The sequence below is a fragment of the Phaseolus vulgaris genome, chromosome 9, assembly GCF_051622355.1.
Source record: "Phaseolus vulgaris cultivar YP4 chromosome 9, ASM5162235v1, whole genome shotgun sequence".
NCBI classification, from domain to species: domain Eukaryota; kingdom Viridiplantae; phylum Streptophyta; class Magnoliopsida; order Fabales; family Fabaceae; genus Phaseolus; species Phaseolus vulgaris.
Genome location: NC_143506.1, coordinates 30,645,472 through 30,664,369, shown reverse-complemented (window position 1 = coordinate 30,664,369; position 18,898 = coordinate 30,645,472). Strand labels below are relative to the sequence as shown.

The window sequence follows — 18,898 nt, the reverse complement described above, 5'->3', positions numbered from 1 at the left end:
ATATATAGTTTAATGAGTAAATGGTACAGAGAGCATATGCGCATACCATGATATATCTTTAGCCTTGATTCATTTTTAATGAAAGAAGAAATAAACAAATGAGAGATGCTCGTGACCAATACCACAGTCCTCGCTGTTAATTGGATCCAAGGTCATGTGCCCCGAGATGCACGCTGACCAATCTCATCTCCATGCAACTTTTAGCTCACTCTTCTCTCACCTTCACCACAATTTCTCACTATTCATATTCATCCTTTTCTTATACCTTTTCAGCCTTTCATAATATTTTTTTAAATCTCATGTGATATGTACTATAAAAGGCAGCTGTAGATTGTTTTCTTCTTAATGTCTACCTTAGAATATCATGATTTCCCAAGTTTTATTAAATAATAATGTGCCTAGGTAGTTTACGATCCATGCTAAATTATTTTAAGCTCTTCATCACTATGTTGTCTTTCTGTATACTGCATCATCATGCATTAGGTTCATTTTAATGGCTTCATACTATGATCTTTATCAGAAGACTTACAATTTGGCCAAAGGGTCTTTCTATTTGTAGATACTTATCCATTTAGATAAATTATAGGATAAAAATAATGTTAAAACCAATCAACTTGCATGCGTTTTTACTACCATACAAGTAAAAGCCAAAACACAGTTTAATTAGAAGATGGCATTTAGCTCCTCACATTATGTATTTTTATCCTGAAAACAAAAATTATCATTAGAGGACAAGGGATATTCCAACTCTCATACACCACATCCCAAACACTTATTTATTATCTAATTCTTATAGACCCTGCAGAGTAGATTTAAAGAACAAAGTTATATATTACTGACAGAAAAAGAGAAACACCTACGTACCTTAGATGCAACACAAAACCATGATTTGCAATTAAATAAGATCCCAGTTCTGTTAATGTCTGCAGTTCCCGCCTAATTCAATACCAAGTAGCCAAGTTGATGATAACCACACTTACAAATCAAGGCACCTTTTAAAATGCATTAGACAATAAGAACTTTCACAATTAAGCATGCTCTGTGAGAATAGTATTATGGATGACCTCGTTAGACAATAAAAACACCATTCTATTTTTCTTCAATTTATTACCTCTGATCAGATTCCTTAAGAAAGAAGTAAAGTTCAAGGTAGTGTCATAAAGAAAAACCAAGCCAAGCTTAAATTTTAAGTATTTTAAAAGCAAACCTGCATCCAATTCCAAAGAATAAAGATGTTCAGCAAATTTGTGAGTTGTTTGACAGAAGATACAAAGTAAATATTGCTTTGTACTCTTTGCTCTCGGTTGATTTTTGTGTGGAGACTATCAAAGCATATTTTGCCAAGAGAAAGCCATGAACTTGTGCAAAATGCAACCAGAATTTTGTAAGAGAAGCAGCAGAGACATGATTAGTAAGAACTCAAAATTTGACTTGTGCTGTGTACTTTCATGGCTTCTCCTTCCCATCTCCACTTTGAGCTTCAGGTTTTAAAGAAGCAAAATTATTGATTCACACAATTTCATTGAAAAATCTTCCTTCCATTTTAAAATGTTCTTCTTCATTGAACATGCCAACCCAACACTCCATAATTGTGATTCACCTATTTCTTCAATCTTTACATTCATTATTCAACAACTCTTGATTATTTATTTATTAAATTATTTTGATGAGTTATATTTTACTAAATTTAGTTTCTCTTTTTAATTCTGTTTGAATCAAATATCAATCGAAAATGCAATAAATTAAATCTTTACTTTGTATACATGAAATTTTAAATTAAATAAATTAAAAGTAGTTAGTCATTCAGAGTTGAAGAGTTGAAAACATGAAATTGAGAGTGTCAATAAAATTTTGCACTAATTTCAACAGTCACCAACAAAATCAATTTATATTTAAACTAACGCATAACTGTAACGATCGTTTGCAATTCTTATAAACATTTAAAATAGTTTTAATTCGATTATTAGTTTTTAAATATCACAAATTTGTAATTATGGTTGAAATTTTAAAATTTTTATTAATCGTAGTTTGAGTATATATGGAGATGAATTTACACCATCTAAGAATAGGAAGAGAAGGTAGATGGAATAAGAAAAATAATAAATGAAGGCAGCTATTATATATTTTTATATATTTCTCTTCTACATTTATAAAATTATTTGTTTTTTTGTCTATATATTATTAGACAAAGACAATGATTACATAAACGAGTATCCATGTAAGAAAGAATTTATGATCATGTGGGCATGCTTTTCTGCCAATCAGGTTGTTTCTTTTAGATTGATTCCTTGCTCGAGAGTGGAATTATAACTCAACTAGTTTTAAAATGTAAATCAAAATGAGTTTATCTTTGTTTTATTTCAGTGATACTTTTAAAAAGAATTTTCGACAAGATCTTCTGTAGCCATTATTATTTGGCTACAAGAAGATGCTTTCAATAGAATCCAAAACCCTACTAGTTGAACTACAATTTAAGTGTTACGCTATAAAAGAGTTTTTAAACTAATTTATTTTAATCATAAAAGAATTTACTTGTACTTTTTAGTGGATAACTTTAGTGAGTTTTTCAGAAATGTCAAGAAAGAATACTAATAATCATCATTATTATAAGAAAATCCCAAAATGGAGTACTAGAACCAACATTAATGCATAAGTTTATAAAAGTGTTTTTTTTTTAAATTCTACCAATTTCTTTTAAAAAAATGAAAACTACACTATCATTTCTATGTTTTTTAATCATTTTTTTTCGAAGTTAATATTTCTAGCAGTAAATTTTGTTGTTTTTTAGACCACGGGCTTAGCCATCACTTGTAATTTTGTAAAAGGAGCCACGTCTTAGCATCACTTGCATTTTTTTAAAAACATGCACACTAAAACCTTTTATTATGTCGCCTCTCTTTTCTAAATTCTGAAATTTGAAATTCTGAGACATGACTATATTGTTGCTTCCTTATACAACAAAAGTAATAATGGCTGTCTAGTACTAGCTTCCTTTTAAAAATATTTTTAAATTCTTCTTTTTGTTCTCTTTTTCTTTCTTCTTCCCAATTTTTCACCTTCTTTTATTTTATTTATCATACAATTGGTAATTGTTACAATATAGTAATAATAATAATTATAATTCCGAGACTATTACAATATTATAAATGGTGAGCTCATAAATATGAGATATACTCATGAAATAAATTGAAAGAATAATCAATGACAATGTTACACTTTAAATTTTTTAATCAAACTTTAAGTAGATCATAAATCATATAAAATTATGAATCACTAAATAAGGGTTGGACCACCCCTGAATTGATTTCTATTTATTTATTTTTTATTGCTTATAAAAAAAAACTAAGTTCAAACTCTTCGTCTTCCTTCTTCTTAGCCAATTTTAAAGTAACCATAACATAAATAATTTTTTTTTTCAAATAATTTCTTCAACTTATTTTGACCTATTAAATACAAATGCAAATTACATATAACTAATTACTAATTAAAATTTGATAAATTTAAAATCTTATTATGTCAAATAAATTATAATTATGTTCACATCCTGAGAAACTACATGTCAAACTAAGTACGTGAATGATAAATATTTTAAAGTTTTGCATGTTGATCTTCCTAAGATTCTCACCAAATTCGGTGTTTAACGAAGAAAATACCAAACAACTTTTCAGGGTTAGCAACCATCTTTTGTAGACATTGCAATACAACAATTTTAACATTTTTTTTATTAACTTTAAAATTAGGAGAATAATGCAATTCATGGTTCGAAAAATAGTTTACAACATGCAAAGATCTATGAATTTGGTTGTCCCACCTTTCACCAAAGAATTTTTAAATATTTTGTATGTCACTATTTGTACACTTCATTCGATAAATTGATATTTTCTTTCTTTCTCTACTTATTTTTTGTATTTAATGTTATTATTTTGTTATAATGATTAAAAGTTTCATCTCTTCATCTTTTGTTTTTTACTATCATGAACATGACTATCGTCACTTAAGTGCAATTATTTAAAGTGACGATGGTTGAAGCACGATGAACTTAAGTACAAATGTAAATCTACCAACTTACATAGATTTTCTTAAGAACATAAGCATGGACGCCTAAAGTGAAACACTTAGAAAATTTTGTGTTTGGTATACTGGTGCTTAAAACAACCTTCCCTTACTTAATTTGCACTTAAAACTTGATATGTGGCTATTAAACTTGTACCTCTCATTGAAGGGTTATAATGCACCACAACATTGATGAAAACTATATTTTAGGTCCCTAGAAAGTTAATTTTAATGCACATAAATATCTCATTTTTATAACAACTTTTTGACACTTGTTTTGTTATGACACTTGTAGTTGTATCACAAATTCATCTTTGATCATTAATAAAGTCTGTTCATGACTTTCATGACACATTTTAGTGATAAATTATTAATTAGCGCACACTTTAACTTTTTGTCACAATTTATCACTATTTATGACAAAATTAATTGTTATCACAAAAATACATATTTTGTTTATAATGAATCAAAGATGTCTTATCTTTTGAAATATTTTAAGGTGGCCTAAGATAAAATGTGCAATATTTGAGACCCTTTCTATCAAGAAATTAATATTTACCTATTTGAAAGCATCATGACATGTGAATACTCTTGGTTGAGGTATAAGTTCCATCTGTGTTTTACATATAGAATTTTTTTTGTGAATTAATCATATTCCTCATTCCTCTCACTGTTATATGTCCCCTTTCTTTATGACTACTCTTTTTCACTTGTTCTTACTTCTTCTTTCTTTCCTTTTTCTGAGACAATGCTCTTTGTTTCCTTTTCTCTTTCTTTGTTTCCTTCACATGCTGAAGCATAGCTATTGACGTACTGGAAAAATAGTACACAGAAGAAGAACGTTCATAAAGTGTCAAACAATCAATGGAAGAGGAAAAACAGAAGAGTATTGTCGAAAATATAGAAGGGATCAAATAACAAGTAAAGGAAGAAGAAAAAGGAGGGATATTTGAATGGGTGACAAGGAAGAAAATATATATTAAAGAAAAGTATTATCAAAAAGAAGAAGAATAAATAATAGAGGAGATATGCTTAACAACATGCTAATTCTGCTTATATCGCCACCCTTAGAGTTATTTCTTAATTTTTGTATGATATTTATTTCTGGCCCTCACAAACTAAAAACTAGCCCATGTATGATCATTTTTCTTGGGATTAATAAATAATTTCATATTCCTTAAAACTCTATATATTGGTAAAAACTTAATATTATTATGTATAAATCACACACATACTTAAATTATTTATTTTCAATTCTTTTCCTTCTGTTACATCCATTCCAACTACTACTACCAGAAGAAAACAATTTTACAAGTGGCTACAAAATAATACTCTACAATTATAGACATTCGAATATGCTAAAAACAGTGGAGGCTTCCGGTAAAAATGTAACCATGACCAATGTTTTTGGACAAGACAAAAAAATCATTATGCAGAGAGTATATGGGGTACTTTTGCATCAAGCGTTTCAATTCATAACCAAATTTCAGCCTCTCTCAAACTCTAATAAAGGTTTGCAGAATAATGCACAGGCTTTAACTACCATTCATTATAAGATGAAGAGAAATTCTTTGCTGCTTTCCATTTTACCAATATCCAAAAGTTCTAACCTTAATCCACAAATTACATATAGGCTTGCAAATTAAAGTATGAGTAATTTGTTGTTGTGAATATGCAGCTTTGTTTTTTGAGGAAACATTAGAAATGTTATGACTATATCTCAACCACAGGTATGGCTGTGCCGTTCCTTTTGTTTCTTCCTTTAGAGTCGATTGGAAATTGAAATAGAGCGATTCCAGACACTCCTGGAAGACCATGTCCTTGTTTAAGCAATCAAAAACATAGATGGAGTGAGTTTGCATTGACTAGTCAACTTAAGTTCTGGGTGATCACGTTACCCTAATTTGCTGTTCCCCCATTTTGTCTACTTGTCCCATATGAATAATATCTATAAAGATCTTGGATGAAACTTTACACTGCTGCTAATGCTGCTTAATCATTTGCTTATTTTAATAAGAAGTGACCTCACTCGCAGCTCACACAAATTTGTGGGCATTATAGGAAAAGAGTCTTCAAGATTTTGCTAAATAGGTTCCAAGCTATTTTATGAAACGGGCTGCACACCCAATAATATAATACTAATTTTTTGCACTATGGCATTGTTGGAAATCTTTAGATAACATGGTATTGCGTGTAGAGGCTGACACACTGAGAAGGTCGAAAACAAAAGAACAAAGCTTTCTTTCTCTCTCTCTCTCACTCTCTCTTGTTCAATTTCTCTCACTTGAAACATGCACAGGGTGCTCTCAAACTTCTAACCCAAATTTAGGAACACTCTTGGACGATATTATAGCATATCTCTAGAAAGTTGATTCTTCTCACTCTCTCTCTCTCCAAAACTCTATTTAAAGATAACCATAGCCCTCTTCTTTCTCCCATGCATTACTTGTCTTAATTTCATTCTCGATCCCCCAACATCACAAGCTATAACTCTACACACTCTACAACCCCACCTCCATCCACTGTTGATCTTTTTAATTCCTTTTTGACTACTTAATTAGTTATCCCATCTCTACAACCAATTTCAAATTCTCAACCGTCACTAGCTTTGTTTCATAACTGATTATTACTACCAACTCCCTGAACATATTGGTGGCTAGGATTCTGAATTAGACCTAAAAGTAGTTGAGTTATCTATATATAATAATATAAGATGTCTAGCAGGAGGTCACGGTCAAGGCAAACAGGTAGTTCAAGGAATATCACCGATGATCAGATCAACGATCTTGTCTCCAAGTTGCAACAGCTTCTTCCAGAGATACGCGATAGGCGCTCAGATAAGGTGCATCATTTAACTCTCTTTTTTCTGTATTCCATAAGATTCTTCCTCTTTCTTTGTTTAACTGCACATTCACATTTCCCTAACTGCTAGTTTTTCTCTAATTAAAGCTCTACAAAGTTAATTAGTTAACCATGATGCACAGATATGGGAACAAATCAGATAGGTTGTTAACTTTAATGTATCAGTGCATCAGGTGTTGGTTTATATTACTGCATCTTTCAATTCATGGTTTCAAGAATCATAATCCAATTGAGTGAGGACTACGAAGCAGTTGGGGCATGATGCTGTCCCAAAGTGAAACCATGATTTTTCATTATGTTGCAGGAGTTGATTTTGTCATTTTGGTAAATACAAACGATATTAATTTTAGCGCATCATTGGACCTAGCATAGATATTCTTAATTAGGATAAACAATGGTGAGATAGTTACCAAATTGAATAGGTTTTCATGGAACTTCTGAAATACTTCTTTCTTCAAATTAAATATACATTTTGTTAATTTGAACCCCATCTGGCTTTGTTACCCGCAAAGCATTTGAAAGTTGTTATCCATCTTAAAAATGATAAAAAATAAAAGGAAAAGCAAAGCTAACATAAAATGTTACGGTTCTACATAGAAAATATATATGTATAGTGTGAAATTTGAGAAATATATAGAGTATAATTGTTTTAACAAAGTGAGATATTTGAATGCATTCAGGTTTCAGCTTCGAAGGTGTTGCAAGAGACATGCAACTATATAAGAAGCTTACACAGGGAAGTGGACGACCTAAGCGAGCGTTTGTCTGAGCTATTGGCAACAACTGACAGTGCACAAGCTGCAATAATTAGAAATTTACTTATGCAATAGGTCGGTAGTTTATGCCATAATGCATAGTTAGCACTTCACTACTTCTGAGCGGATCCAGTAGTCGTGTATTTCTTATTTCCCTTTTCGTTTCACTCTTTTTTTGTATGGTTTTTGTCCACTATGCATGATTACTTCTTTGCGAAGCCCGATTTCTTTAGATATTAAATAAAAGTTTCAGAGTTCGTGCTTTGCTAAATATACATTGTCTCTTTCTATGCACACGCAGATATTAGATCCATAATGTATTTTTAATTCGTCCCAAATTTGAACCTGTCGTTTTAATTAATACTATTTACCATAGAAAAAGGCTCCCAATAATTTGTACAGCAATGGCCTCGGTTGTGGAAATGGATAACTATAGCTTAGACGCTAGCTAAATAATTAAGTAATTAGTAATGCTAATTGTTATTGTATGTGCTGCAAGATTGCAAGATGTAAAAGGTTATTCTACACTTTAAATCAATATTCGGTAGTTGAATTAACCCTATTGAAAACGTAAATTTTACCAGGATATATTTATAGAAGTGAGTGGGGATTGTTCAAGTGGTTTGGATTATCACGACTTTCATGCTTAATCATGGTTATTTTGACATTACATATGCTTATTGATGTGTTTTAATCGATTTTAATCATTTCTTCTTTATTTGTCACTTTCCATCCTTGACATGTGTTCGACGAGATTTTTTTAGATCGTTTGTTCTTATTGTTGCTTGTGTGGTTTGTTAAGATGACATCGACCAAGCATGATCTCATTCAGGTCAATGGTGTTGAATATTAATGGTTTCAGTCATGTGCAACACACTAGCCTTCCAAGCTTGATAGTCTTGACTTTAAGAGTTTTAATTGTGTTTTGAAAGAAAATTTTACCTTTTTTTCTCTGATTGAATAATTTGGCCGATCGATATGTTCCCGATCATCTCACCTAACCCCCAAGCTCGAGGTCTTATATCAAAGAGTCTAGAAAGGATGGGTTTGACTAGAGTTTGATGTGTCATCTTTGTGATCCATGTTCGGTGTGATTTTGATTGTTATATTGAAGGGATTTGATGGTTGCGAAGCAATGGGGTGCGTTGATTGGGTTCCCGCAGTTCAACATTTATAAATAGAGGTAGGTCCTTAGTAGTAGGACCACTTGCATTTTTTTGTATTGATTCATTTAGTGGCTAAGTATAGAGAGTTCGTGTATATTCAAGGTTAGTGATGTCTTCCTCTTTGAGTGTGTTGGCATCTTCAGGTTGGTGCTCCTCAGGGGATTTTGGTTAGTCGATCGTTTTTGTGGGGGAGTGTTTAGCCTTTGGGTAGGGAAATGTCAGGTAAATGCTTTTGGTTGAGTTGGGAATCTTGTTGTTAAGCAAGACAAGAGTGATTTCCCCCTCTAGTCAGTCTCTGAGTGGGTACAGACACGAGTCACTCAATAGTTTTCAAAGTACACCAATGGCCACCAATGATAGAGTAATATGTCATAAGTGTCCTCATGCTCAAAAGGGATGTCAAAGTTGGCATAGTTTCTCTTGAGTGATGTATTGTCATTAATAATGTGTGTCATGGTCGGAAGGGGACTTCGTATGAGTTATTCTATATGTGTATTTGTTTGTTCTTGGATGTTCATGTTTGTCTACCCTTTTATGAGTTTACTATGGGTGTTTTCCATATCTTCAATATCACGCCACGTAATTGCATCCAAATCATAAGCCTCAGAACATATCCTTGACAACTGTCGAGAAGGAGGTAATAGCCTCAGCTTCATCATAGGAACTCGTGGTCACATGCTTGGAGATGAAATAAAGAAGTTGTAACAAGAGTTGGTCGAGTCCACCAGTTCTTTCAAGGTTGGTTTGGAAGCGAATGCTTTTTTGGATGAAAGGTTGAAGAAAGTTGAGACTGATCCTGAATTGATAGTCACTGACAAATCTCCCTAGAGGACAAGATGCCTCTTCTCGAAAAAAAAGCTCTCGATTTCGACTTGAAAAGCATGTCGAGCGAGATGAAGGAATTGGAGAAAAATCTGACCGAGATGACCTTAGCTTATGAGGAGGCTACCTCTCAAAAAGTTAAGGCCTAGTAAGAGCTCCTGACATTCAAAAGGTATGTTCTCAAGATGCATATTGAGGGCTTTAACCAAGTCATTTGTCAAGTGACCTTTCTACATGATATTCAGATTGTAGAGTGGCAGTTTGATATCGACAAGGATGTTTATAGACGACAGTTGATACCTATTGAAGACATTCCTACTAGTGAAGATAATATCAAGGCTAGTACTACCAAGAAGGGTGCTGAGGTGAGATGGTTGGGGGGAGGTTGAGTAACTTAGTTTATAATTGTATTTTTTGTAAATGGCTATAGAATTATTCTTGTAAGTGGCATCTCACCGACATATTCTGATTTTTTGTAAGTGATTATCGAGATCAGCCTATATCAATGATAATTATGATTTTTTTTTGTGCTGATTTTATATTTTTCTTTCTTTTTCATTTAAATGTGTTGAGCTGCTTTAGATTGTTTTGATTTGCATATTCAATTTATCTATATTGAGGTGACTGAGAGGATTAACTTGTGTGTGAAATTTATTCGATTAATTTTATTTTGCTTTAAGATAATTGGGAGGGATTGCTCAATTGTGAAGCTTTCTTAGTTAGTTCCTTTAATTCTTGCGCTAAGGTAATCGAGAAGGATTGCTCGACTACTGATTAGTGTCATATTTCAATAATATTTCATATTAAAATACAGACACTTATGATATTAATTGATAAAATAACTATAATATAACCCCTAATTTATGAATTTAAACCTTTTTACATATTTTGTGATTATAATTTGAATAAGAACGATTTATTCCCAAATTTGTGTTAATTTCAGGATTCTAGGAAAGAATTGAGATGAAAAGGAAAAAAAAGAATAGACAAATTATTACTTCTGACACGGTACACTTGCCATAAAAAAGTCATCAACTGCGGAACTTCCTTAGTCGATTCCTTTAATGTAAATCATCATAAGCCAACATTTGTATTGCCAGAGGTCAAGTTGAAACTTCCTTAACCGAATTTAATTTCAACTAAAGACTTGAATAAGAAATAATTTTATTTGTGCTTCATTAAGACCTTCTCGGTCAAAACCCTCCTTATGGAAAAAAAACTGAGTGAGAAAAGAGTGCACTTGGAGCATTAGGTCTTGATAACTTAATTGAAATAAAACTTGAAATGTGTCACATTCCATGTTCTCATAATTATTTTGCCTAAAAGGTCATCTAGTTTATGCACCTCGTTATCTGTGTTGCTTTGTATTCAAAATGATCTTTCTCTATTGCTTGAGTTCCTTCAATTTTTCTTGCATCGTTCCTCATCCTCCAAATGAAATCCCCTTGGTGAAAACCTCTCGGCTTAACCTTAGAGTTATGCCTCCTTGCTACTCTCATTTTGCTATCCTTTTCCCAAATCTAGGTTTTGTCCTTCAACTCGTTGAGTAAGTCTATGAGAAAGCTTTGGTTGTTGATGTTCATGTCGAAAACATGCCTTCTTAAGGAGGTTTTACCGACTCTTACCAAGATCATGGCATCGGTTTTGTCTCTCAAACTAAAAGGAGTTTCTTTTTTTGTTGAGTAGGGTGTGCACATGTATGTCCATAAGATCTCAAACAAATATTTTGTCCATATTCCTTTAACCTCTAATTTCTTTTTCAACTACTTCAAGATCACCTTGTTGGCAGCCCCGACTTGATTGTTAGTCTAAGGGTGCTCTACTGAGTTGGCGAGATGATGAATTTCGAGACCTTCATAAACTCAAATAGACCTTAGTTGAAGAATTGTCGTTCATTATCACTAATTATTAAATAAGGTATGACATATTGGCATACGATATTCTTCTATACAAATCTTTGGATCTTTTTTGTCGAGATGGAAGCCAAATATTTTTCCTTAATCCACTTTATGAAGTAGTCAATTCCTACCATTGCAAAGGGTCACATGGAAGTGATGTGGTGTAGTATCTCAGGCTTAGCGTGTAGAAATTTTCGCACGTCTAACACTTAATGCACTTTTCACATACTCATCACAATCATTTTGAATAGTAGGCTAGTAGTATCCTACTCTAAGAACTCTGGCTAACATGATTCTTCCTCTGAAATGTAAGTCGCATACTATCCGATGAAACTTTCTGATGATGTACTCAACTTGACCTTTTGTCACACATTTAAGCAGGTCATGAATATTTTCTTTTAAATAGGTTGTGGCTGATAAAAACATATTGGGCACACTTTTGTCTCATTGATTTTTTCCTAACCTTCAGTATATGTGTTGTCTATTAAGAAATGTTGTATGGAGATCATCGACATTTCATCTCCAGGGGTCGAGAAGTATTTTTCATTATCTATGCTAGATACCGCAATACTTTGTTAAATGACCAAGTGGTGGTGGCTCTTCTTCTTGGTGCTCGCCAATTTGGACAACAAATCGACATGAGCATTGTGTTCTCTTCATATATGTTTGACATTCACTTATTTGAATTCATAGAGCGTATCGAATACCTTATAATAATATCATAGTAACAAAAGGTTTTTAAGTTGGAATTATCCTTACATGTCCAAACTACATTTTTCACACCCATGTCTCGAGTAAGGGTTAGTCCGGCTATGCAGACTTCATATCGGCCTGGTTGTTTGATGCCTTGAAGTTGAACTAAAGTAATAGCTCAAGGAGGAGTCCTCTTGGTCCTTCAATGACTATCCCAGCTCCACACCCTTGTATGTTTGAGGATCCATCTACATGCACAGTTCATTGGTCATACTTCGACTCGGGTTTCGGTCTCAACTCAGCTATAAAGTCGGCTAAAAATTGTGATTTTATGGGTCCCTTAGTTCTTACTTGACACCATATTCAGAAAATTTAACTGACCAACTGATCATTCGTCCAACAAAATTGGGTTTGGAAAAGAACTTAGATGACTGGGTTGTAGTGATCTCTTGGAATTCTCTATTCTTTGGGAAGATCTTTATGGAGTTCTTGTTTAACATTAGTATCATCTCAACCACTTTGATTTTTTTCTTTCTCAAGTTTAAATTGGTGAAGTTATCCATCAAATCATCATCACCTTGTCAATTTTATAACACAAGTTGGTTAATACTCAACATATGTTTGAGATCATCAACCAAAAGTATATTGTATATAGTAATAAAGGAATTGTCACCTATATCACCACATCCAATAATTTTTCCATTGTTGTTATCACCATTAGTGACAAAACCTTCTGTTTTTAGTTTCAGATTAACAATTTTCTCCACAACTCCTATCATGTGTCTTGAACAACCACTAAGTACCAAAGTAGCTTTTTAGTCTTCAAGTGCACATTTCTTGAAGATTCATATCCAGCCATCAAGCAGAGGTTAACTTTTTCATCCTCATCCAAAGATGCACTTAAAAAGGTCTTGTCATTAGCCTAACATTCAATGTAGGGTTTTCTAGTCTTATTTTTCGTCTTAGATTTTTAGTCACTAAATTTGTCTTTGTTTTTACTGTTTGGACATTCAAATTTGATATGTCCTTACTTTCCACATCCTAAACATGTAAAGTTAAATGTATTAGAATTAATTTTCATGTTTGCGTACCTTTTTTTGTGAAAAAAAAACCCTATTCGTGTTCTTTTTCTTTATAAATCTGCCAAACATTTTGACAAGTAACATAAGATTTTCTTAGTCACTCTTTTCATTTGGTTTTTCTTTAATCTATTTCCTTCTTTTGTACATTAGTCTTTAAGTGCAATGCTCTTATTTTTGTTGTCACAACTTTCTAGTTCACTAAGCCTATTCATCTCCAATTTGTGTTCCCTTGACTTTTCAAACAAAGGTGTTGTAGACATTATAGACAAATAATTTAATTCAGATATTGTTGTTGTCTTAGGTTGTCAACTCGTCTAAACATTTTAACACTTTAATGTTTAGTTCTTCTTTATTAAACACATTTCTCAATCCAATCAAGTCATTTACAATGTGTATGAATGACATTAGTAGTTTCTTCATAGGTGAATTCATGAATGTCTTTGATAGATTATTTTAATACTTTTATTTTAAGTATTTATTTGATTATAATATAAAAAATAACTATTAATAAAATATTAAATCAATTAATTATTTTAGTATTTTATATTAATTTTTTTATAATATTAAAATATACTAATAAAATATTGATAGTGTAATTATTAATATTAATAATAAAATATTATAATTAATTATAGTTTATACATAATCGATTATTATAAATATTTTATTATTATTTATGTAGATAATCGATTATGCGATCATTATTATATGCATAGTGTTTTTACAAATGTGCTTGTTTGATTGTAGAAAGTTTATGGTCTAAAATTATGTTGTTTTTATTTTTTTAATTCCAATTTTCGCTCTTGTGTAGAAGAGTTAAGATAACTAATTTTGTTAAAATTATATTTTGGTAATTGTTTAGTAAATAAGATAAGTTTATTTGTCATTTAATGTGCACAAACTCTGTTTTTGGTCTAATTAAGTAGACATATGCAAAGAATTGAAAAGTACTCTAAGGGATTATTCCTCACACTTCTTAACCACTTGATAAATACAGAAAATGATACACAGATTTATTTAATAATTTCCTCTAATCATGACTAAAGCTAACAAGAAATGAATCCTAAAATTAGCAAGCTGTGAGTCTGTAGACCATGTAGTGCTTGTATGTCTGACCATGATGAACAATCTGTGATGGGAAATTTGTGGAATTCAACATGCCACCACTATAGAACTGCTGATTAACTTGGTTTGACCATAACTCTGTTTCCTCCTAGAGATATTTTCTCTCACTGTCACCACTTTCCGTAAGTGTCTAGAGCTATTTCCATCAAGCACATTGTTTATGTCATACAGACCAGGAAGCTGATTGACTCGGCTAGCTACTGTCCTTGCTTCAAGGAAATCATAAGGGGTGCCTTTCACAGATTCGAATTTCCAGTGGGGATGAGGTTCTTGTCCACTGGTGTGATCTTTGACCCAAAAATTTGAACTTCATGTGACAGAATGTCACCACTGTTTTGGCCTCCTAAATTCCAGTATGTGTGCTGCGCCAGGTTCACTGATGTGGCTTTGTCTACTGGCTTGACAATCATTTTCACACCATATTTGTCTGTGCCAAGGAGCATGTATGTCACTGTTACTTCTAGTGTTCCAGGGAAGCCTACAAATTTGTGATTTGAAGAGAAAAAAAAATATATGTTAGAATGGAATTTGTAGCAGTAACTAAGTTGTCAAAGAGTGTACCTTGTTCATTATCATGACTGTCATAGGTAAATGTTATTTAACTTTCTTCCTTGTGACTTTTTACTGTCTAGATAACACCACTGAACCTGGTATTTCATTCCGACAAATTGTTCCGTTATGGTTAATTCCATCAATAGTGTAAACAGAAAAGGAAAGTATGCATAACTCCTTCAATACCATGGAGTGTATTTCCGTGATCATTAGCCGGCAATTTATAGGTATGGTTGTCCAATGTAAACCGAGAGTATCCAATTCTATTTGCCACACGTCCAATAAGGGCTCCGAAGTACCATGAATCATTCTGCAAAAAGTTTCAACGTAAGAAGCTATGGAACTCTATCGAACACGTATCATTGACACACGTACGACTACATATTAGTGTAGTGCTACATAGGTAAGAAATTATTGGTTTAGTTTTGAAAACTAGATTATTTGTAGCGTTTTGCAGTACCATTTTTTTTCTATAAATCATTAATTTGGAAACTGAACGAATATTATGATAAATTAAGTAATTTTGTGTTATTATTAGTTTATTTCTGTAACTTGTCTTCTGAATGATAAATACTTTAGTTTTGTAAGTGTTTATGGTGTTAACACATACTTGGTTAGACGATTTTTGTGGAAGGATCTTAGTTTCTTCACAGGACCTTGGTACTTATATCAACAGGTCTTGGTCTTTTCTCCTGAAAGTCAAGGTTCTTAAATCAAAATACGAGTTCAGAATGGTTTATAGATCCTCATCGTCTTTGGCCTATAATTAAGTTAAGTAGATTTATTCTACTATACTTTATTATACTTCTTTGATTGTTGGTACAAGTACTTTTATTAATTTCTGGAATGATAAATGATGTTATACTACTTATTTAGCAAATATTGCAGGGTTAACATTCCAGATACAGTCTCTCAGTTTTGGACTGATTGTGATTGGAATATTCCTTATCTTTACCGCAGATGCCTCTTTTTTTTAATCATATCATGGTTAGGGAGGAACAGGATATTCCTAATTGAATTCTTGATGAGTCTGGATGTTTCACTCTTAACCCGGCTAGGACTTTTTTCTTGAAACAATGTATTAAGGAAATAATAATTATCAAATTATATGCAATTATTGTATGCAATATTGTACCCAATTATATGCAATTAATTTAATAATGATAGAATCTCATGATTAGTATCCTACTTAATTTTTTATCATTTTCTTATATGGTATTAGAGCACCGATCTTGGTGCCCTGACAGCCTCTCCATTTTTATCCCTTAAATAAAAGATCATGTTTGGCAAAGAAGGCATCAATAACGAGTCTGATAGAAAACTCGTACAAGGCTTCAGTGCCGAGCAAATTCAGCAATTGGCAAAGGCTATTTACTCGCTCAACAATAACAGTAAAAGTGACATGTTTGTTAGCTCTGCAGGTCTGCGCCCATAACTCCTCTTCTAATTTTGCTTTTACGAAACCATGAATTTTGGATAGCGGAGCAACCGATCACATTGCATCTGATTCACAATTTTTCACACACACTTCATCATCATTTATTTCAAATGTTAATCTGCCCACAGGCTTGAAACATACCGGTCAGGTTAGTCCATCTCTGGAACGACTCATACAAAGCCACAAGCTTTCGAGTAGGGAGCCTATTCGAAAGTTGGTCGAGTACATAGAAAATGTCTTTGTCTTGGGAAGTCATGGAGGACCTCGGCCAGGAGACATATTGTGTTGGTGTTTGAATCTAATGGAAAGGAAATTTAGGTTTCCCTTCTGAATCATAAAAGAATGGTTTGCCATCCGGCTCGACAAAATTTTTGAAATACCTCTCCTTATAGGACGAGGTGTAGGGTGTTGAACAAATGTTGCCTAAACGACTTGTTATAGATAACAAAATCACAAGAGTGGTCAATCAAGAGTTGTAATAAAAAAGGAAGGATTGGGGGGACGACTTCAATCTAAAGACATCATCACAAACTACCCTAAAAGCTTCAAGAGTCACCCATGAATTGGGGTGCGATTGCGTAGGAGCAACGTTGAGGATCCGAAGGATCCCATTGTAAACTCATCAAAAGGAAGGGTGACATGCAAATCATTGAAAAAATAAACATATACAAAGAAAAAAATCTTGGGAAGCATTTCTCCGACTGTGACAGACTTGGTCAGTATGGTTACAACTATTAGCTCCAATTGTATCCGAGGGGGCGTCAAGTTTCAAAATTGAAACTTTAGACAAAAAACCATCTAAAGTGGTAGGATTCCTAAAACAAGTAGGGATGTCCAAGACGCGTGGATCAACCCACTCATAGTTAAGATCATCAAGCAGTCGACTAGCAAGGTCGACCGCTTGATCTGAACTACTAACGTCTCTCACACCATCGGATGCGGAGTGAGTACGCTCAGAAGACATAAAACTTAAAATATTTCTAGAAGACCCAATAGGATAAGCCATTACTAACCTTTTAGAATAAAGAAGTGAAAGGAAGGAAGTTGAATATAACTCAGCACTGGATCACGCTTGATAAACGCAGTAGCAGAGAAAGTGAAAGTAAACATTGCAAGTTCACTCAGTGTTTCTATTTATAGAGGATCAATGAAGAAAGAGATTGACACACTCGTCTCTCGGCACCGTTAGATTGCTTTTCATCCAAGGGCACGCAATACTCAACATACGAAATGACATGACTTCACCACCATTAGATCTCTTAAATCAAAAAGTGCACACTCAAATGAGGTGTTGAAGGATGTACATCATGTCTCTGATAGTGCATTGAATGAGTCCAAGTCACGTCTCACCTTGAAATATCCAAACGTCACATCTCGACTCTTTAGAAACAAACGCTCCTCGAGCCTGTGGGGGCAAGTGTACCGGTCGGTACTGGATGAGCCAATCACTCGGTTTTGGTGACTGACCGACCATATTAATACGCATTAAAGGTGTTCAATAAATGATAGCAATGGCAAATATGAAACTCCTTACGAATCATGATCATGTCCCACCAAATCCTAGAAACACCCCAAGAAATTATTTAACATTGAGTTAGTGGAAGATATTGATTTATTATAGGTATTCTCCAAATATACCAACATACCTTCCTGTAAATCAAGAATCATGCTAGAAATAAGTCAACACTGATTTGGTCCAATATAATAAAGACTCGTGACTAAACACTATAAATAAACCCTCTACAAAGGTTTAAGGTATACTTTAATTAGTTTTAACTATACACTCTTAACACAAAGTACTTACTTCATCGTTAGAGTACCTTTTTCAGGTCAACCCTGACCGAACCCCAACAATTAAGGGAAGAGACTTGAAGTGAGGAGTGAGGAGACAAACGATATATCAACAATTGTACAACTAGTTTCAGGTACTATCTAAAGTCACTTTATCTATACAAATACATAAAAGAAAGTGGAAAAATGACCATTGTATTTGGGGCATTAATAAAAATTATAATAAAAAAACATGTTATTTTCTTGTGTCTAAAAGGCTGTGATTACTATTCAACTTTATTTTCTCAAAACATTACCCAAATGTTCCAATAGCTTACTTAAAATTAAAAATAATTCAATTATAATTTATTATTATAAGAATCAATTATAAAGGAAGCTGTGTATGGGTAGCTGGTAGTACCGTATTGCACCGTATTGATGATGAAATTCCAGGTGTCAAATTCCTCTATAGTAGTTAATGATTCCTTTCCGTCAACTTGGAGTCCTATAATTTAGGGATTTATAATAAATGTGCGTACTTATTAACTGTGACCATACATTAAGCAAGTACTTAGAAAAAGTTGTAATCTCTTTAGTATGATGATGATAAATCTCCAATTATATGGTTAGCTTTTGTCCATTTTTTAGCCCAAAATAAGAGAGCACCTTCACTAGTGAATAG

The 18,898-nt window shown here is 32.9% G+C and overlaps 1 protein-coding gene and 1 pseudogene across 1 annotated transcript; one reads left to right on the top strand and one right to left on the bottom strand.

Annotated features, from left to right (window-relative positions):
- The first annotated feature begins 6,253 nt into the window (after positions 1-6,253).
- LOC137822668 (transcription factor PRE3) lies at positions 6,254-7,941 on the top strand. Its single transcript, XM_068627610.2, has 2 exons — positions 6,254-6,895; positions 7,596-7,941. The coding sequence occupies exons 1-2, from the start codon at positions 6,767-6,769 to the stop codon at positions 7,743-7,745; spliced, it is 279 nt and encodes a 92-aa protein (XP_068483711.1). The 5' UTR covers positions 6,254-6,766; the 3' UTR covers positions 7,746-7,941.
- Positions 7,942-14,400: 6,459 nt separating this feature from the next.
- LOC137822370 (uncharacterized) lies at positions 14,401-17,452 on the bottom strand (annotated as a pseudogene).
- Positions 17,453-18,898: the final 1,446 nt, after the last annotated feature.

Excerpts from the sequence above, each read along its gene's own strand:
- LOC137822668 (XM_068627610.2), top strand. The coding sequence starts at position 6,767 with ATGTCTAGCAGGAGGTCACGGTCAAGGCAAACAGGTAGTTCAAGGAAT. Across the intron at positions 6,896-7,595 it reads GCGATAGGCGCTCAGATAAG|GTTTCAGCTTCGAAGGTGTT; the intron begins GTGCATCATTTA and ends GAATGCATTCAG.